The sequence below is a fragment of the Mauremys mutica genome, chromosome 13 (genome assembly GCF_020497125.1).
Source record: "Mauremys mutica isolate MM-2020 ecotype Southern chromosome 13, ASM2049712v1, whole genome shotgun sequence".
NCBI lineage: Eukaryota > Metazoa > Chordata > Testudines > Geoemydidae > Mauremys > Mauremys mutica.
Window position 1 is genome coordinate 6,177,691 of NC_059084.1, and position 21,802 is coordinate 6,199,492.

The window sequence follows — 21,802 nt, forward strand, 5'->3', positions numbered from 1 at the left end:
AACTCACTGTTCATGTCTACTTAATAGCTCACCTTTAAATAAAGGACTGAGACCACATGTGAAATGTTGTCCAAAACTGTTCCTAAAACAAATAAACTTAAAAAAAAAAAGAGGATTTAGTGTTGGAGGGTCTTTCATCAAATTCAGGGTTAAACATGAATCTTTATATGATAAACGCTCCCCTCCCCCTTGACCCCCCCCTCATTTCCTCCCTTCTTCACCACCTTTAAACCCAGCCACTGCCCAAGTGAGCTCATGTCACAGTCACTAACCTCCAGTCAAGAATGTGTGTGATCCCAACTACACAAGGGCATGAATGACACCATTTAGCTGCCCTAGGATTCCATGTGAGGGATGAGGTATGCCACTATGCTGTTCCTTCGCACCAGCCATTTTCATATTGATACTGTAGTAAAAGATACCATCCTTCTTAGGGTGCTATCCTATCTTTAGATTACCCCAATGAGTAACAATCCACTTCACTTCTGTTAGCAAGACCACCTCTATTAAGCAACCTATTTTGTATATCCCTTAAGTGATCATTTAAATCAGGTTTCACTGTACTGAAGACAAAAACAGAGGCCCATACAGAGGGGATGCTATTTCCTAGGCTTTTAAAATTAAGTGTAGTCCCTTCAGGAGATTGACACCGCTCTATTCCATTTCTCTTTGCTTTATTGTAATGCTCTTGTAAAAGAGGACACTGAAGCTCAAGTCCAGTACCACTCCATAGAACAAGGAATATTGTTCACTGAAATTGCCATTCCTGTTAACGTCACATAACACAAGGAAAATTAAAGATACAGTACCCCCCCACACACATTTACCAAACTTCTGCTGGCACAAAAATGGCTCCAGAAGAGGTCATTGTAGGCCATTACAATCCAACACTCTAGTAATGGGCATTAGATTCCACTTTAATTTTATTTCAGTTCTAGATTGCACAAGCCTTCCTTGGGCAGGGATTTTAAAATTAGATCACTTACAAAGGCAACAGGGATACTGACATACATTTGCTGATTGCTATTTTGACCTCAAGAAGGGGCACTGCATCTTTAAATCTTATTTCCTGGATCAGAATACAAAGGAGGTTTCACTCACACTTGTTAAATTATTGCACAGATTATTACACTGAAATACATTATTTACCTGTGGAATGTTACAATGTTTGGAGCGGGGAAAAAAGCAGCAGCATTATCGTACAGATCAAGAATTAAGGAGAGTTGGCCAAAGATTTCTTGAAATTTAGTAACCAGTGACAGGCTTCAAGACAAAATGAAAGCAACATTTCAAAATCCTAAATGCTAGAAGCAAAAGATCCAGTTTCTGGTTTGGGAACACTCAAGAACTAAGATGTTTTGCTCCTTTGCATACAGCACTGAGTTTGAACGCCCTAGAAGTTCTGTGCTGTAAATATGCCATTGATGAGATCCATCAGTTTAAATGAAATGGAGACTGAAACACTGGAAAGGCTAACCTGGGAGATGCACTATCAAATAGAAAACTTCCCCAATCACCATTTCCCTAGTGTCCATTTCCCCTTCATTTAAAAAAAAAAAATTCATGCTACTGAAAGGTGCAAGACAGTTCTGAAAACAGAAGTCCTGCTCATCCACAAAACAAGCACAGCATACTGTGGCACTACATGCTTGCATGCCCTGGGAATGTGTGTCAAACTCAGATCTGGGCCACATCTACGCAGCTGAGGCGCCACCATTCAGTTATTGGTACGTCTCAAGAATACAACGGTGCCAGCTGTGAGGGTGTTTTTTAGGATAAGAAAACATTTCCACTGAGAACTGGGCTTTGATACTGCCCTCCCCTGACTGAACAGCTTTCAAATGGCCGCTAATAAACTAAAACCAAAGAGAACAAATATTGGCCAAAGGAAATGCCCTAGTTTCACCCTCCTCTCACCTCTACTCAAAGACATGCTACACCATCTGGATTCTGATGAGCAAAAAATTCATTTTAGCACCGCTGAATCAAAAATGAATGGGAAATGCATGCACTTGGATTGAGCAACAGGCCCAGTTTTACTGTTCCATCCATATCTTCCATTACAGTGCTACTTTTTAAGCACCCTACAATATCACTCTGGAAGCGTAAGGGTGCGTTAAGACTCCCCACAACAGTGCAAAGGAGGAAGCTATTCCTTCACTGACTCCTGGACTGGAAGAACACCACTGTTACGAAGTTCTACTCAGTCAGGGCTCTGATTTTCACTATGTTCAAGTATAGACCTAAAAACTATGTTGAGCCAATCTTAGCTGCAAGTGTGATGTAAACAATTCCCTATTATGCAAACCACAAAAGTGGGGAGAATAGGGACAATAGTATATGCACATCAAATTATTTTTAAATAGATCGCTCAACCTATTACAGAAAGCTATTTCAGGAAGCTGGTGAAAAAAGACAGTAATAAAATAGAACACAGGAAGCTGAATCAGCTTCACATCATTTTAGACAAACAACTTCAGAAGTCAGGCAACCCAGCTAATCAGGTGCATTTTGCTGTCACGACTACTGCAACACTTCACAAAAGATAATTGCTAGTCAAGGACTGGGCAATACCACTTCACATACAAATTACACAGCATGGCCTTCAAAGTACATGCATTAGTTTCAAACTGGGCAGTAGACAAGTGAAAGGAAGAGCAAGTAACAGAAATGTATGCATAAAATACAAGAACTGTTACATGTTTAACATGCAGTCAAGCCATGACAACAAGACCTCAAACAGAAGAGCAGAAATTCCAGTAAAATCACTCATATGGATTCTGGCTGTAAATGTTCTTGAAAATGGTGCCGCTACAAGTAGCATCAGCGTCTTAGATCTTGCAGTGCTGCTGTCATTTTAAAAAGGGTCATTCGGCAACTAGGATTCCTTAGTGTGACACACAAAGCCTTGCATTAGTCTGGCACAAGTAAACTCTGGATAATTACTAGCATTGCGTGAAGTACTCTGGTTAGGTGTGGGTCTCAACATATCACCAAAAGGTTACTGAAAGGGTACTAAAACAAGAGAAAGCCATTGAGATAAAGGATGGGGGAAGCAGCATGGAAGAGGGGATAAAACAGATCAGAAAAATATTCAGCTGATAATCAGAAAGACTATAGTGATAGAAATACAATAAACAATCCTGCAAGATCAAAATTTCTCCACAATATAAATACAGAGGTTACTACTAAGACTATAAATCAAGAATCCGTTAATACTTTTGGGTAATTCATTATTCTTTTCTTTTTTTCTGGCTGCTGAAGACAGTTAATTTATGGTCAATATCCACTGGTTAAATTTGAACCTTCTCCATGGTGAAGAACAGAAACTGAGCAATAGCTGAGACAGAAAACTTATCAAACGATCAGCATCAGCTATCATTTGGTCAGCTTGTCAATACAAAGATATTCTTACTCTCAAAAGGTTCACAAATATCATCCACGGTACAGAATTCCACACTGATATCTGAAGTATTATCCAATGGCACCATGATTTGAAGTTTTCAAGTGACTTCTAACTACAATATTCACTTATATTGTATATTTATGACATTACACCACAGTAACAATAAAAAAATAGATCTACACCCCATCCACAGCAGACAGATACTTAACATAAGACACCTTCGTTAAAGGAAATATCTGAATTCCTCTATTTTAGTTTTCCATATTCAAAGATTATGGGTTTATAAATCATGAAAAGAAGATAAAAAAATAATCAAAGCTCAGACCTGACTAGAGTGTCTTTGAATTGTTTTTTTTTTAAAAAAGGTATTAGGGAAATTGTGGAGGAAAAGGTGGTTTAAACAATTATAGAATTGTTTCTATTTGACAAATTGAAGAGAAGATTAATCAATGTGCTGAATTTAAGTTTCACTGTTAAATCCAGAGTTCTATTCATCAAAATTAGCTTGTCTCTATCTTTAACAATGTTTTATTATCCCCTCTCTTCTCCAATTTTGTTTTACTGTCGCTAGATTTTCCCAAAGTTTCATTGCTGTTGTGCTCAACACATGCTGATAAAGGATCAAGCAGAAGGGAAGAAATGTTTCTGTTAAAATGAAACCTAGCAGGTGAAATTAGGAATCTGGAAGGAAGAAAGCTAAAGAGAGGAAGACACTTCTTAATAGTTAAAAGGGAAAAATACTATAACTCTGCATGATACACCTGCACAAAATCTGCACTGTGTATATCCCTAAATCAAAGGGCAAGAAGTGGTGCCATTCTCAACACTCCTATATGGTCAGGCTGACAAAATGGTGAATTACATACTACTCATCATCTAGCTCTAGTAGTTTTTTCCCCCCCTCATCTAGGAATTCTCTCTATAAGAAAAAAAAAGGTTTAAAAAAAGTTCTCAAACCTTGCAAAGTTTAAAAATACAGCTTCAATAAAAAGTGTCTTAACGGCTATTTTTAACTGCCAGATTTAATGCAGTCCCAGCAGTAGAGAGAGGCATTTAAACTGGTACTTATTCAACTGCAGTTCACATGCTCAATTGCTGGCTATCTGTTGAAGATATATCCCCTCCTTTCCCTGCATCACCCCACCCCAGATGTTCTCTAGAACTTCATTAGAAGTTAGGAATACTGGAGGGGCAATCCTAAGAAACTACGCATGCAATATTGTGCCATGAAAACATGCTTGCACTGATTTGTTCCTCTGAGTTCTCATTTTAAGAAGTTAGCATACCCAGCTCCAATAGCGCTATGGTGAGGAGAATATATCTATTACTACCCTTTACGATGGGAGAGCCATATCTTCATATGGTCATGATGAGACTGAGACACTATTTGTTTTTCTAAACTGGAACAGAAGAAAGGAGAATGAAGGGGAAGCACAAGGTAACAGGTCGACAAGGACAACCATGTTAATCCAGTTGTGTGTGAAACTTCTCTCATCAGAGAGCATGGACTCCTTCCTTCGCCATGCGAAGCAGGGTTACAGAGGCCTACCAGTTCTGGTTATCCCACCCATCATCAGCTGCTGAAGACACTTTTGTCATTTTCTTGGGGGATTTTTTGGTCTTGCTCTCCCCTCCAGCATTTTCCCAGTTGGTCTCCCAGTTTTCCCAGCTGTCGCTGTTACTGTTCTTGTTGTTGGAGACCGTCCCCGAACCCCAGACGTCCCAGCTATCAGAGCTCTTCTTCTCTGTGGAATTGTCCACGTAGGTCCAACTGTCACTGCTTGGGGATTTATGAGCCTTGGGTGGGTCTGAGTTGCCAAAGGTTTCCCAGAAGCTTTGATCTACAGCATTGTTCTGGTAGCCCTCTCCTCCACTGTTCTGATAGCTGTCTCCCTCAGGTGGTCTTTAAAGCAAAAAGAACAGAGGTGGGGGAAAATATCAGCTTTTGTACCACTCATCTCACATTATTGAATTAATAAATCTGCTTAAGCGTAAACCTTCACCCCCAGCTCCTACTAAGCTTGTCTGTCATCAGCTTATAAATTAGGTATTTCTGCAGGGAAAAAATGGTATTTCTGCATTTAAATTTAGAGCTGAGACATTAACCAACAAGAACAAACAAAACAAAAGTGCCAGTATCCTTTGCTCAGAGCAATTTGGAGATGACAGAGATGAGTAAGGCAGAAGATCTTGAATGAATATATTTAAAACTTAGTCTGCCTTGGGTTTTAATTTCCAGATTTTGCTGGTTTGGGTAATCACCTTGAAAATATAAAAGATGATGTATTCCATCTGAATTGGTATGAATTAAAAAAAAGTTACATTCAGAGCTATTTTGGTCTCAATGCAATACCCAGGGCTGATGACCAGCTAAATTAAATCGTATTTGTGTGCCGCGTATTACCTGTTTATTATATTAAATGGTATTTATTACTTTTGAAAACTAGTGAAGATTTGATGAAAGAAAAATGTTTCTTCCTACTAAAATTAAAGACACTAGTATTGCTGAGGAAGAGTTTTCCCTGCTACTTTTATATTATAGGGAAAACACAGGGTACATCTTGACATACTTTATGAATCCATGTCTTTTAGAGAGAAGAAAAAAACAAAAACAAAACAAAAAAAAGATAGTACCTTTCAGAAAGATCATCTGATTTGCTGGAAAAGAAAGTGGTGACGTCCCGCCATCCCTTACTGCCAACCCCCTGAACCTGGAAAAAAAGAACAAGGTTATTTCACACTTAATGAATTGCCGCATATTTGGACTGAGCTCACACATTTGTTCTAATAAAGACTGCTACCCAAAATCCATAATGCACCACCACAGAACACACCCTTGTGCATATGAAGACCTATTTAAAGCAGCCTCACAAAGTTCGACTCACCCACTCGGGAGGCCAGTATGGCAATTAAAATAGGCTCTTCTTTTGTCATCATCATAGCAAGTCATTGTTATGTCTAGGCTATTAAGCGTTCATTATGATTTTGCAAGGTCCATGAAAGAAACATTGACTGGACAGTGCTTAACAAGTGAGCAATTTACAACAAAAATTGGACAGACAACCAGGGCTTATTTTTTTCCACTGATTGTTGGTAGTGACAGCTTCTGACTTTTACCTTCAAATTTTCTGATGAAAATGTTGGGATTGCTCGGAGCAGGAAGGGTCACCTGATTCTCCATTGTGCTGGATTTTGTGATGTCATTGTGAAAATGACAAACATCACCAGTTCAGAATGGTAATATTTTCCATCCACTTTGCACTAGTGTGAATGGCAGCATAAAGTACTGGGCGACAGACTCAGACCCTGTGGTTTTAGCCCCAGACTCCAACTTGGTATGCCCACTTTTGTGCATAAATGGTGTGCCCCCAGATAAGTGGTGAAGCACCAGTTTTGCATGCATCTATAGCCATTCTGGTCATTAGTTGGGGAGCTAGCCATACACTCGCCAATCTGTTTCACTGTAATGTAACATACATTAACAAACAGGTATAAGAAACTAGGTACATGACTAGAGCTACATAAAGATCTTCACAAGCGAGAAAATACTGGAACAGACCTAACTTGATATCTTTAGATTAGGAAGCCCTGTCTAGAACTTTTAAACCATTATGAAATATAATACTGTTTAACAAGGCTTGTGTCCATGCTAAGCACGTTTTAAACCAAATATAGCTATAGAACAGTGCTTGCATGCTAAGTAATTCTGAATGTGATTCATCAAATTACCACAAACTAGGAGCCACATTCTGATCTCAATTACCCTGATGTAAATCCAGAGTTAATCCAAAACCAACAATGTTTAACTAAGTTCCGGATATGCTGAAGGGTCTGACTTTATTCAGACAGCAATAGTGTAAATATACTTAAGTGGTTTCACCAACGGTTTCCAAAAGCAATTTAATTTTAGTGCTCACGTGGACAGGCCAAAAGTTAATTTCTTGAATGTTACTGTTGGAGGAATTCCAAAACACATTTTCCTTCTGTTATGCTCAGATCATAAAGCACAACCCATGAAATGGCATCAATAATGAGCACTATTCTGAGATCCAAATACACCAGTTGGAGCTCTATGTTTGATGGGGCAAATTGCCAGGCTTTGAGCAAAATGGACAAGACATTAATTCACTTTTTTGTTGAAGTATTCCATCATTCCCATCCTTTCAAACAGGAAAAACTCCTGGCACTATGACTTCCAATACTGACTTGAACTGCCCACAACAGTTAGGACATCAAAAGCACTAGGCAATGCTGTGCAAATTACTGAAATTGCGTGTTATAAAATGTTGCAAGTGTCCTGAAACTAGCAGTAGTAGGGAGCACTTACCACGTTACCAAGCAATGTCAGCATAATGGGAAAAAGGTACACACATTAATAAGGTTAATAAGTGTACATATTGTATTTAAGCTGTCTCCATATTCTTTAGCACACATTTACTGTCAAACATTTGGGTCACTGATTCTATTACATGTCTACATTTCGCTGTCAGTGTAAGCATCATTCAGATGCTACTAAGATCTGGTTAATGTACTTGTAGCTATTTAAACTCACAATTTGTCTGTGTATCAAGCTATTTTATTATGTCAATGGTATAAGCAATCTTGTGTTTAAAATATCCCTTTCTCAGATTACTTGTATTGAGTACAGATAAATAGCAAAAGGCAGAAACTAACACATCTTAGGGATTTTGTTTTATAAGACACTTATTACTTGTGTTTGTGTAATCTGTGCACATAAAAGAATATGGAGACTGGCTTAGTATTTGGCCTCCTAATGGGTAGGCAGGCCCCTTCGTACCTTGGTGGCCAGATGAGATACCCCCATGGAGAACTCATCAAGCATTTTTCCCTCTTTCACCTAGATGGATCAAAATGTGCGTAGTTAGTTATGAAACAAAATGGTGTCTACAGCTTAAAACAGGACAGCTTGTGATAACAGCTAAGGACAAAAGTTAAAAACAAGCTAAAGTATATTTGACTCAATAGACAATGAGGTTAAGAAAATAAAATATGAAGTCTGCTGCTACTAATGGGCTGATCCTCAGCTCTTTACAGTTAGTGGGACTCTTTCCATTGACTTATTTGGGCTTTGGATTGGCACTATTACAGGAAACTTGAGAACTGGGGGAAGAGTGGCGGTGGGAAAAAACACCCCACACAGATAAAAAACTTACTGCATGGCCATTTATAAAGAATGTGTTTTACTGCATAAAATGGTATTCTGGAGAGACTGAAAACAAGGTACCTATAAGAATGGGTTACAAGAAGATACATTATTTCAACAATTCTACTGGAAACCTTACAAAAGCCTTGCTATCCTTGCCTCCTGGTCATTTGGAGCACACTGGAATTTAGTTTCTCAGTTGGCATAAAACAATCATCCCAATACAAAAGTGTACAAGTGACCTAATATAGTTACACATGGGCCAGACTGTCACTGCTTGCTGTCAATTATGTAGAAGATCTAGAATATCTAGAAGATAATTTTATTTAGAATAAACTAACAAAGCATCGCCCAAGGGCAGTTTGCCATTATTTACCTTAGCTAGCGTGCAACATCCTTCACTACAGTAGTCTTCCAACACATGGAAGTGAGCTACAGGAAAAGCACCCTAAGAAAATGTACTGGTTGCAATATACTTTGTATTATAAATTACCCTATTTGCATCTATACAGAATTTACCATCTCTATCAAAACGAAAATCTTGATAAGATGATTCATTTCTGTAAAAAGATTCTATTCTGGAAATGATTCAGGATCACAGAGAGTGGAAAACTCCATATAAAAAAAGACAATGTAATGAGTATGTGATACAAGAGGACTGATTTACTTGGGTGACAGGCTTATTTTTTCCAAATCTGACATGAATCTAGTGCTGGTACTATGTTCCCCATGAAACAAAAAATAATGTATTTACCTCAACAGTAAAAATAAGTATGTTTAGGAAAAGATTTATAGGTAAGTAGATCACCACATTCTCATACATGAAGGCCTAATTATACAAATTTTGGGACTGATCTAAAATCTGTAGACATATAGGCTAAATTAAATGCACATCACCTGGGGAAAAAATATAAAAACTTTGTTACACATTAACAGGGAAGACAATATTTGACACATTATGGGACTGATTAAAATAGGTAAAATTAGCCAGCACCACTCACTCAGAATGGCTGCTTAGCTTTCTTTTTTTGCCAGCTGGATTACCTGGAAAGCACACATAGCATTCATCCATGTATCTAAAGCTAAAGTGTAAATAACTATATATGTGAGGAGACGGGCTTTTCCTCCTGCTTTTGATCCTTTAAAACTGTATTCTAAATTCCAGTAAACAATATAGCAATAATTTCAGAAGTGACACTAACAGTTACTCTTTTCCTTGTAAAATGACTGAATAGGATAAAGGTCGAGTATATTTTGTTTTATGAATACAGATAATCCTTGAGATTAACTGATTAAAACAAGGAGCTAAAAAAAAAAAGATCATATTTCTTTTAAAAACTGTCTGCAATCAGTTAGAAACCACATTACTGATTAGAATATATGAATCCTTATGTAGCTGTGGATGCTCTGATATGTCTTCAAGATGCTTATTTGAAAGGGAACAGTACCAGCAGTCAGAAGTGTGACTACTATGAAATTAAACACTCACTAAGGTAATATTACTAATCAAAATATTTGCTTATCACTGACCTCTCTAGCCAATTAAGAGGTGCCATGAGGGACTCTGAATGGAGTCCCAGCCACTCTTCCATCCCATGAAGGAAGATGGCTGTAACAGGGCATCTCATGGGACAGAGAACCAGCAAGAGAAAATGAGGATCTCTCAGGATTGATTTGGACATGAAGCCCATCAAAACAAGGACAATTTTGCCACTTGAACATTTCTTTGGTGATATTAATATTGAATTATTTGGCATTTTCCCTCTGCTATTGGGCCAGGATATGTAAAATAACTGAGCATGCTGTCAACTAACTAACTACTTGTGGCAGTAAAAAACAGAATGACTTCCTAGGTAATGCAAAAATACTCTAAGTAAATTTACTCGTTTCCAAAGTTACCTTTTCCTGTGCAGGTTTGAGAACATTTTCATTTAAACTCTGACCTAACTCTGATGCCTATTTAAAAGCAAAACAAAAGTAAAGTCAGTTATATTTTCCTTCATAAAATACAGCCAACATTCACTGCCAAGAAACTAGCCTGCAGAAGACTCAAAGAACATAGGACAGAAAAGCCTTAAGCTTTGCCTCATACAAGCAACATAGTGAGCTAAAAGCACACACAATGCAACACTATAGAGAAAGTGCTACAAGAAAAAGAAAACACAGATAAAAAGGCAATAAAGGCTGCTGAAAGTTCCCACAGCCCAAGAAAGGTCTGTCCTTGAACTGGCACAACCTTTCAACCAGCAACAGCCCAGAAGGCAGGCCTCTTGCTAAGCCATGAGCTTTAGCAAATATTTTGAAAAACTCTGAGAACTGTACCCTTCTTTACATGTTCTTGTTAATGGGATTAATCAGCAGACACAAGCCTTTTCATATTAATTCTTTCACAATGAAATACTCTCTTCCTGTGACGCAGGCAATGTCATCTATTAATAACCAATTCCCTGTTTCTAGGCAATACACCAAGTCATACCCATGTGAAAGGATGATTAAACTATTTTATAGCTTAAGCTTCTCTCTCCGCTGAGATGTGCAGACATTCTAGGAGGAAAACTGTAATTATATCTAGGATAGAAGCATAAGGCTGCTGTACTTTAGAGAGGACGTTTACAGCATACAAATCCATACTGTAAGAGTGAGGAAGTCACAAATGAGTTTGGCAGGACAATGTTAAAAGGACAGAGTCACTTGGAGTTTTTCATAACTGTTAAAATTATTCCTTTTCTCACAGTCCATAATAAAACAATCTTTAACCAACCATTGGGTGACAAGTACACTACACTGATTAGTTCTTGAAGAGCTGCTTATGTGCTAAGCTGCTGCCATTTATTCTCTTTATAAACAAGTATTTGCAAAAAACCCAAAACACAAAAATCCCCACAGAATTAGAATCAGCCTATTTTATGCCTATTAACTCAGACATTGTCCAATTTATTGTCATTAAAAGGTATAATTAACTACAGTTAGTGATCAAAGAATATCAAATATGATGCTTAAGGGAGCAATGGATCACAGCAGATATCAGGGAGGACCCTTTTGTACAGTAACAGGACTGCACAATTTTGCAGCTGGATAGAGAAAGGGGCAGTGGGTGACATGGTTTTGTCTTCTTTTGAAACATTGGGTATTGGCCACTGTGAAAGACAGGATATCAAACTTGATAGACCCATGCTGTGATCCAGTACAACAAACACTATATTCCTTCTGTGGGGCTTTCTTACAAAAGTCTGGCTTCAAATGACACTCCAAAGCTATTCTGTATATACATTATTCCTGAATTCCACATGAAGAAGGAAAAACTGACACGATTAACATTTGCAAGTAGCATGGCTTGCAGTACAGAATGTTCTCTAACATACCAGAGGGCAGAACTGGCTCTTTTTTACTAATTTAACCTATTTTAAATAGGCTTGAAGAGACATTACAGAATGATGCACACGACACTATTAAAAAAAAAAGACTGACTTAAAAAGAGGAAATAAAAAGAAGACAGCGCAAGAGCAAACACACATATTCAGCACAAACAGTGACAAAAAGCGCCCATGCACGTGAATATATGTGAGTGCTTTACCGGCTCTGGCTGCTGCTTGTAGCCCCAAAACTTTACCCAGACAGCACAAGAGAAAGAGAGCAAGGAAGGTAGAAGAAGCAGCTTTTAGCAAAAAAATTGAAGCATTTTTCAGGCAAGTTACGTAGCATGATCCTTTTCCAATTCCAGGCTCTACTGACAAGAGAAATAATGAGCAGAAATCTGTTTAATGTCCAGTGGCTAAACTTAATTACAAAATACATGGCCGCCACAGTTCAGAGTCAGCCAGATTCTAAATGTGTGCTATAAAGCAAAAGATCAGGTTGTTAATTAACAAATTTGAGCTATCATTAACATGGCTGAAGAAGAACAATCTGCTAAAGTGCTTGTCAGTAGATCTGATGAGCTTCTACATTTAGTTCTCTATATTATAAAGATGTACACTCCCACTAAATGTAACAGTATATAAAGAATAGGTTTCAAAATGGAAAATTATATGTAGAGGAAGACCTCCATAACACTAAACTCTTCTCATTCAAGCCAAGCAATAAATATCTTATGGCTTTTAGCTAGGGTTCAAGCTGAAGTACTTCTGAGTGACGTTTTCTTTGTTAATCCTTCAAAAAACACATAACGTTAGCCTATGATGAGAGATAGTGACATACTAGCACCTGTAACTCCCTGCTGACCATCAAGCCTTCCCATGCATTTTTCAACCCTGTTTTGAACAATGTCCCATGTAGCTCAGGCTAATGCTGTACACACATGAATCACAGTTCAAGAGCAAGACTCTTTCATGTACTATAGATAATCCCCTTCCAACCCAAAACATAACATTTAGATTTTGGCACTTAATTAAATCACATTCCTTGGGTAATTCAAGGAGTAAAGCCAGATTTTTGCTTCCCTGCTTGGGATTTTCAAAAATGTTCTACAAAAACAGACCATGTTTATGTCAGAGCTGTAGGCAACTCAGGTCTGATTGTCCTCGCTTTAATCCCAGTATAAAAACGAAATGTGTATATTTGAAATTGTTGCCTGTTTAAACACAAGCATCTTAATTCAATGTGCTGTTATTTTCAATTCATGCAATGGAATGAGCACATGCATTCTATTAAAACACCTACTTACAGATCACACACAAAAATTAGAAGCATATATTTTAAGGAGAAACAATCCTTAAGTTTCTCAAAAACACAATCATAACAATATTGTATGGCATCAAACCATTCATTCATTAAACTGTTTAATTTCAATAGCAAATAACTACACCCATTATTTATGTGTACTGTAAAAATGTCACAATCCCTGTGGGAGTAAAACCTAATATGTAGTTTTTAAGAGACAATATCCTAGTGTATAATTATACAGATGCAAATATGCAGCAGTGAGGATACACACCATGGTTTCATAAGGACCAGATCCAAGACATCTTGTACTACTGATATACAGAGAATTGGTAGGGATTCCTAATAATCCCGATTACTGTAAATGACACAGAGCTACTTGTTTTAATCACCTTTTGAGTTGCTTGAGATCCAAATTTGGTAGCCTGTAAAACGGAAAAAAAAATCGTTTGTTTAGATCAAATTGATTTTTTCTCCCTAACAAACAAACATGGTGAGTAAAATCCTGGTCCCAGCTGAAACCAGTGAGAACTTTGATATTGACTTCAATAGCGTCCAGGATTTCACACTCTATTTGTTAGAACATGTTCAACTTTAAAGAAAGTACACTCCTTCTATCCTTCTATGAAGGTATCCACTGTCTAGAGAAGCAAACAAAAACTGGTTTGTTTTTTTTAAAATCATTTTCACAAAAAAGTTTCTCCCCTCATTTTTTATTTTAAAATGTTGAAATATTGACTAGCTCTAATTGTAAGTCGATAGCTACTTATATAATCCCTAAGACATAGATATAAAACCATTTGCCAAAAGGGGGCATAAAGACACGGGAAACACAGTAGCCTAGTATTGCCAGAAACTCGACTCGACTCTCACAAGCGGGGAGGGATAGCTCAGTGGTTTGAGCATTGGCCTGCTAAACCCAGGGTTGTGAGTTCAATCCTTGAGGGGGCCACTTAGGGATCTGGGGCAAAAATTGGTCCTGCTAGTGAAGGCAGGGGGCTGGACTTGATGACCTTTCAAGGTCCCTTCCAGTTCTAGGAGATTGGTATATCTCCAATTACTACCTTTACCTTTTAACTCAGAATTCTAGACACTTCACTGCCATCTTTCCCTAATGTGCTAAGTAAATCAGTCTGACTTTATAGCTCAGTGTAAATCTACTGAACTAAAAAACAAACACAAAGCAACTGACCAAATCGACAATGTACAGCTCAGTGCGAAATTTCTGCAGAACACTAACTTGACTCAGCACTAATCCACACCATTGCCCCAGAAAACAAAACCCCTTTAAAACAAAGAATGGTAAATAAATGTTAATTATTCTTCTCTTGATATCTATGTGCAGCGCTCCAATTATTTACAGAAATGCCTCACCAAAGCTGTGTATGCATATCCAAAAATAAATATGTGGAAAATACAGGAAGTAGGAGCAAGGTCCAAAATATGAAATTCTCATGAATCCATAGGAATGGGAGGTCTAAAGCAGATGAGAAGGGCACAAACTGTGGCGTGGGGTGGTTTGTCAAGAGTAGTTGGCACTAGATAGTAAATTACATTTAATTCTGTGGCGGGATGTCTGAAAGTTTGGATGTATAAGGCTTTGGCAGCTTGATTCTAGAGGCTCTTAGTCAGGCACCTACCTCCGGCAGCTATTTCCCCTTCAGTGGCCAACTTAATGTGGCTGAAAGCTGAGAAACTCTGCTGGAAGATGGAGATCCCATGAGATGGTGGGGAGAGGGTGAGGACGGGTTTTAGGCCCTTTCATCTTGTAGTGGTGGGAAAGGGGAGACAAGGGTGGAACATGTTTATAAGGTGGTGGTCACATGGCTGGTATTTGATATGGCGTGGGACAACAAGGACTCCTACCCTTTGATTCAGGCTGTTGAGTGCAAGGTCAAAGGGATCACAGCTCATGATTTAATCATTACCATTAGTGAAAATTATGCACACCAAAGGCGGCAGAGACGCCCAAGGACGGATCAAATGCCTGAAGATATTTTTAGCTCTCAACCACTGGTCTGTCAGTCCTCAAACTCTAATAACTCTTCCTTGTTCTACTTCATTCTATCTGCTTTAAATTTCAGTATCTGCAATACTATATATATATATATATATATATATATATATATATATATATATATATATATATATATATAAAAATAAAAGGTATACTGCTCATCACCATAATTCTGAAAGACGAACAAAACACAAGCCCGTCACTGCAAAATAAAATTACAGTAGAATATAGCTTTTTAGATTCTGTTCAAAAGAACAGCATGCAAACATCTGGGAAAAGGTATGCTAGAGCTCAAAAGAGAAAGGAATGGAACATAAGCACACTTGCGAACATGGATTATGCCTCCGTAATGTTCCCTTTCATTGTAAATGTAGATGCAGTAACAAGTGTAGTTTTTAAAAACTGAACTAAAAAAACTGCGTAGCTTCTTATGTACTGTGCATATAAATCTGCATATAAAACCTGTACCAAAGACCATGCACAGCTTTGCTTATACTTAGTACATAAACATTTCCATTTTTTTAAATGATATACATAGAAGTCGGAGGTTCAGCTTACAATATGGAGCATTTATTATTTATTTCAAGATAAATCCCTGTCAAGATGCCAAATCAAGCTAACAGAATCCTTATACCACGGCAACAATAAGACTGAAATAGCTTCTTGTTTACTTACACCCTCTTTAGCTGCTGAGGCAAACTTGCTCGCTCCAGTTGTAAAACTGCTCCATCCCTTTAAAAAAATAAAATAAAAGGAGGAGAAGGAAGCTTAATTTAACATGTAATAGTGAAACAGTCAATATATTCTGTGGCACATCCTGTCCTGTAGCCATAAGAGATGCCCACTAATTGAGACAGATTTCCTTGTGGCGAAGTTCCATTGAACTGTAAAAAAATACTGCGGTGAATTTTCCTTGTTTTCTTGTGCATTCCTATACTACAAATTCTAATTATTATGACTGTAACATGAACAATCCTGAACATGGGTTAGTCTAATGGAGAAACAAACTTCACAAAGCTTTTGTTTCTCTCTAAATGCAAATATTTTCACGATAGCAAGAGAAGACAAAACGTTGTAGAGCCTGAATAAGTACAGGACACATCAAGACTAGTTTGTGTTTTGAGAGAGTTAAGATCTGGGGGAAAGGGCAAGGGGCAGAGTGAAACTTAGGTATAAGCCTGGAAGAAGCTGAAAAGGGAGCCAAGAGCCAGTGGATTCAAACAACATAAAACAAAACAAAAAGGATTAAGGGGCTCATAAGCAGCAGACGCAGATCCATTATTGATTTGTTTCTTGTTTATAAGAAAGCCTAAAACAACTTCTGGTTGTTTTTTTGGCCTTATAAATATCAGGAATATAAAGCCTTGTTTTGCCTGTTTTTTTCCTGGAGACCTCCATCAAGTTCAGGAAACTCAATCAGTAGTTTTCTCAGCCCTTAGTAATAGAGTGTGGAATCTATAATAAAGATTTTTTCCTCACAGTTTTTTTGTCAGGCATTTAATAAGGAGCTACAAAGGAAACAGTTTTAAAAATTCTCATTAAAACTTTCTTCCTCTCTCAATTGTTCAGTTTGCAGTTCCTTGATAGTTGTGATATAATAGTATTAGTTACCCAGTCATGTGGAATCTTTCAATAAAAACAAGACAACAAGATCTGAATTTCTAACGTAAAACAAAAACAAACAGAAAAAAAAACTTTAGCATACTTTTCAGGACTTCTTTATACACATTATAAAGAAACAAGGAAAGAACACTGACAGATTTTTTTTTCCTCTGCAGGTCACCTGCAAGTAAATCTGTTAAGCTATGGAGCTGCACTACTTCAGTACTGCTTAACAGCAGCTGTATGGATCAGATACACCCCTATAACTGCCCCATATAGTTGGTATGTCACTTCTGAAGCACAGACACTTGTGAGCATCTCTGCAGAAAAGCTGAAAATACCACCAGAAAAGGTCAGGGTGCTTTGCTCATCAAGCTTTCCAATGAATTTAGCTAGTCCATAAAAGAAGGTGTAGGCTCTATACTCAACAGTCCCTTTAAAGACTCCAGTGAGATCCCTTCATTAGTAGTCTCATCTTGCTTTGTTTCATGCTGATAAATGGAATGACAGTGATGATGCTGATGTGCAAATGGCAAGATGATATTTCTTGTAATTCTGATGTTAAAAGTAGGCTCACAGGACAACAGACAACCTAAACTGATCTCAGCCTAATCAGCATCAACTATACAGCAAATTAGCCATCTGATGAATAATAACGGGGGAGGGGGGGGAAGCCTTACACGTGTATTTGATTTTTTTAGGTTTATTCCTCTCATATATTATAAGGAATATTGTTTTCCTCAATCAGATGAGAATTCATGCAAATGAAAAACTTCAACCACTTTACAAAAGGTGTTTATGTTTAAGCTGCAATTCATGGGTTTAGTCGCAAGAGGGCATTTTAGTCACTAGTTTCAATCAGATCACATTTGAATAATGTCTGACAAAGATTTAGATCAGTGGCTCTCAACCTTTCCAGACTACTGTACTCTTTCAGGAGTCTGATTTGTCTTGCGCACCCACAAGTTTCACCTCACTTAAAAACGCCTTGCTTACAAAATCAGACATAAAAATACAAAAGTGTCACAGCTCACTATTACTGAAAAATTGCTGACTCTCATTTTTACCACATAATTATAAATCCATTGAAATATAAATAGTGTACTGACATTTCAGTATATAGAGCAGTATAAACAAGTCAGTGTCTGTATAAAATTTTAGTTTGTACTGACTTCACTAGTGCTTTTTATGTAGCTTGGTGTAAAACTAGGCAAATATCTAGATGCGTTGATATATCCCCTGGAAGTCCTCTGTGTACCCCCAGGGGTATGCGTACCCCTGGTTGAGAACCACTAATTTAGATGATACGGCAGTATTTTACCATAAAAAAAACCTGAGAAGTACGTAAGACAGGTGCTTGTGAATTGTGCCATTTATAGAATCTGATATGCAATATGAATACTAAACATTTTTTCACCCATCTGTGAACACCTTTTCCCATGACCCCCATCCTTCTTTAGGGTTCTGTGCCATATGGAATTTCTACCCTATTCCTTCCCCATATCTGAAAGGTACAAAACTGTATTTGAAGGATGATGTACAGATGAATGGAAAAGTAAGTCTGAATGCCTCTACACTAGGTCATGGTGCTGTAATGAAATCTTGCATACACCATACAATAAACTCTAAGAAGCAAAACACCTAGGCATGTGTCAAATATGAGAGCTGCAGACCCAAGGAAGCCTTCCAGACCTGCTAGAATTATCTCTGATGGGATCATCAGGTCACAGAGAAGAAACTAGGAGCACAAAAAAGCAGCCACAGGGGACAGGGCAAGGAGGTTTGTTAGTTTCACTTAAAGACATAACCCATCTAGGAGTTCCATGAAATACAAATAAGGTATGAGCAAACTGACTTTTGCATGTTCCTAATGCTGTAAATAACCATTTGCAATGGTATTTGACTTCTGTGGCTGAGTGGAGACTGACAACAAGAGAGTGTTGGAGGGAAAGGAAATAAGGATACTATATACTCTTACAAATATGAGCAATCCCTAAAGGAAAATCCAAATCTCCCCACATTTTTCCTTACATCAGGTATCACCAAACTGTCTATTTATACTCCCATTGCCCATCACTAGGACATCTCTTGGCCCTGGTAAACAGTTTGCTACTTGTAGTTGCACATTCCTTGCCAATAGTAGAGTGGTCAATTCTTTTAGTGTTAAGAAGTTCATGTTTGGAATCCTGTTAGGACTGCCTCCACCTGTCTTTTTGACCAGCATTTTAGGCTTAATGTGTTGGCGGGGTCCAGACTTTTGATCCGATTGCTTTGAGAAGACACGTAAGTGTCAACCACAGAAATAAACAATGTTCCTCAGATGCACATGCATTGCATATTTCCCAGTTACAGCTATTAATTTTCTCTCTATTCATATTTTCATAATCTGGGCTACAAATCCAGGAACATACTGCTAACAGTCACAGAAAGCTCAGAGAAAGAATCTCCTTACCGAGTATAGCGAAGACATGGCATTGTTGAGGAAGTCATCATCTTTTTTCGGAGGGTTGACTGTGTTCCCAAATCCCACATAACGATTCTCTTGGCCACTAAATCACACCCCAACAGAAAACAATTGTAATTATTATGCATTTCATTAAAACTATCAGACCAAAAATATAAATTTTTGTTTCTTTGTTTTAAAGATTCTCATACACCTGGAAGTAAAGGACTGGTAGAATTTGCATCAGCAGTGCAGGTAAACTGTGTGCTTGACTCCCTCACTCAGCTCTACTTTTGCAGCTTGTTTGTAACATGCAAGAACACCACTGCACAATTATGTAAAGCAAGTGAATGTGCACTGTAGACAAGAAAACCTCCTTGCAGATTTTATCATCTCAGTAAATCTTCTCCTGTGGTATAATAGATCAGTTAGTTACTTCAGAACTGTGGTCTCTTTTTGCATATCACTGCATTAACTGAAGAACCTAGTGGTAGCGTTATTAAATACCTGAGTTTCACATGCTCTGCTCTAGGCAATTGAACCTGAAAGCTTCATAGATCAGGAGGCCACCATGGTGATAAAGCTACTGTCTATATTTGACTCACAAGCCTCAGCTTCACTGCACATCAAACCTTTCCTTGATACATAGGAAAGAAAAGGCCCTTTTTAATGCTTTTATACCCAATCCTTTGTCATGTATTATCACTTATTTTACACCCAGTGAGGAAGTGACCAGAGTCTGGTATGGCCCAATGGATTAACAGAGCCATATGTAAACTGACAGGAAAATAATAAGGCCCTAGTGTAGGGTATTCTGAAGGGCCATGACACACAATGGTTGATACAGAAGTGTCTAGTCTAATAAACATTACTTGCAAGTCAAATAACTTTACCCTTGATAGGAGCTGAAATCATCGTTTAACCAGTCTTCAAACGCTTTGTCGGAAGAACCAGCTGCATTCTGGGATGGTCCAGCAGATCTACTCAAATGAAAGATTTTTAGGACGTTAAACTACATGAAGCATAAAGAAACAAATGACTTTGCTCATCACAGAAGCTTGTGCCGAAGACAGATCAGAATTTTACATCCATCAGGCGAGAGCATCTGAGTCTCTTTTAACTCATGGAGAAAGAAAGCTGTAAACAAGTCCACAAACAATGGTGTTTAGACCACTTTAAGTTTGCTAGCACTTAGTGGTTATTGTAGAACTTGCCAATCACAAGTTGCTGGTTCTCCTTGTTTCTAGTTCCTTGTACAGGTAAACCTGACTCTTTATTGCCAAGAAGAACCAGAAGCACCTGAAAGCAAGCTATGCTTCTACCAGGGATCCAGAAACATCAGAGTAAGAGAAACACAGATACCTTCAGGGACTGGAACCACCAGCTAGAATACAGCTGGCAGCCATGAAAGGGAGAGGGCTGTTGGGGTGAAGGTGGAAGAGGGGACCAGGTGTTTGACCATGACTGAGAGGGGAGATGGTTCATGCAGCCACAGTAAAGTATATTCAGGGAAGAAAGGAAAGCAAAAGAACAGGACAGAAGGAAAAAGCAAAAATAGGCAATATTTGCTGTATTCTGGACAGCTAAATACACTAAAGGCTTTCCTATTCTGAATATAAGGAAATACTGTAGTAGCCCATTGGGAAATGATGCAAGCACAAATGGGAGGGACTGTAGCTAGTACAATTACAATCTGTATTAAGAAGTGGTCCACACTGAAGAAAGTTTAGATAACACTGCTGTCAAACTAACATGCCATCACTTCCTATCCAAAAATCAGAGAAGAGCAACTTCATTAAACTAGCTGCTGAGCTGTGGCTGGACATTGACATTTTAATCTGGGAGACTGAAGCTAAAACATGCTAATAGTAGTAAAATGGTAAATATCTAGGAAAACAAATCTGAGGCAGATAATAGTTCCTCAATTACAAAATGTCTTTGTCATGTGTTTTCTCAGACACAGCTTCCAAAGAAATAGGAGGGTAAAAAAAAAAAATTAACCCGATTATGGAAATGAAAGTATTTCTATCTTTTAAAAAAAAAAAAATTGAATGGAGATATCCTATCTCCTGGAACCGGAAGGGACCTTGAAAGATCATCAAGTCCAGCCCCCTGCCTTCACTAGCAGGACCAAGTACTGATTTTTGCCCCAGATCCCTAAGTGGCCCCCTCAAGGATTGAACTCACAACCCTGGGTTTAGCAGGCCAATGCTCAAACCACTGAGCTATCCCTCCCCCCAATAGGGATCTAGCAAAGAGTGCTGCCAGTGGAGACAAATAGTCTGTCAGCAGAATAAGAACAGTGACATTCAACTGTCATGCTTGATAGCGAGATCAAACTGTATGAGAATTGGATAACTAGAATACATACCGATGAGCTGAAAACAGGGCCGTCTTGGGCTGAGGTGGAGTCCAGTTTCTGGCAGGAGAAGTTTCAAGAGACCATTCCTTGCCCTCAGCTAAAGTAGCCACCTAAAGAGGGGGAGAAAGTGTGAAGATGGTAAGGTCCTA

The 21,802-nt window shown here is 38.2% G+C and overlaps 1 protein-coding gene across 7 annotated transcripts in view; it reads right to left on the bottom strand.

Annotated features, from left to right (window-relative positions):
• Positions 1 to 864: 864 nt before the first annotated feature.
• ARFGAP1 (ADP ribosylation factor GTPase activating protein 1) overlaps positions 865 to 21,802 on the bottom strand; it is a 31,018-nt gene continuing 10,080 nt past the window's right edge. For 5 of the 7 annotated variants that reach the window (XM_044985763.1, XM_044985768.1, XM_044985765.1 and 2 more), the window contains exons 5-13: positions 21,663 to 21,763; positions 20,185 to 20,271; positions 19,301 to 19,397; positions 15,922 to 15,978; positions 13,622 to 13,654; positions 10,470 to 10,526; positions 8,205 to 8,264; positions 6,041 to 6,117; positions 865 to 5,309 (exon numbers count right to left, since the gene is read on the bottom strand). In XM_044985763.1, coding sequence (XP_044841698.1) covers positions 4,952 to 5,309; positions 6,041 to 6,117; positions 8,205 to 8,264; positions 10,470 to 10,526; positions 13,622 to 13,654; positions 15,922 to 15,978; positions 19,301 to 19,397; positions 20,185 to 20,271; positions 21,663 to 21,763 — 927 coding nt within the window. In that variant the 3' untranslated portion in view covers positions 865 to 4,951. The remainder of the gene's footprint in view (positions 5,310 to 6,040; positions 6,118 to 8,204; positions 8,265 to 10,469; positions 10,527 to 13,621; positions 13,655 to 15,921; positions 15,979 to 19,300; positions 19,398 to 20,184; positions 20,272 to 21,662; positions 21,764 to 21,802) is intronic. The other 2 variants (XM_044985762.1, XM_044985769.1) reach the window with 2 other exon arrangements.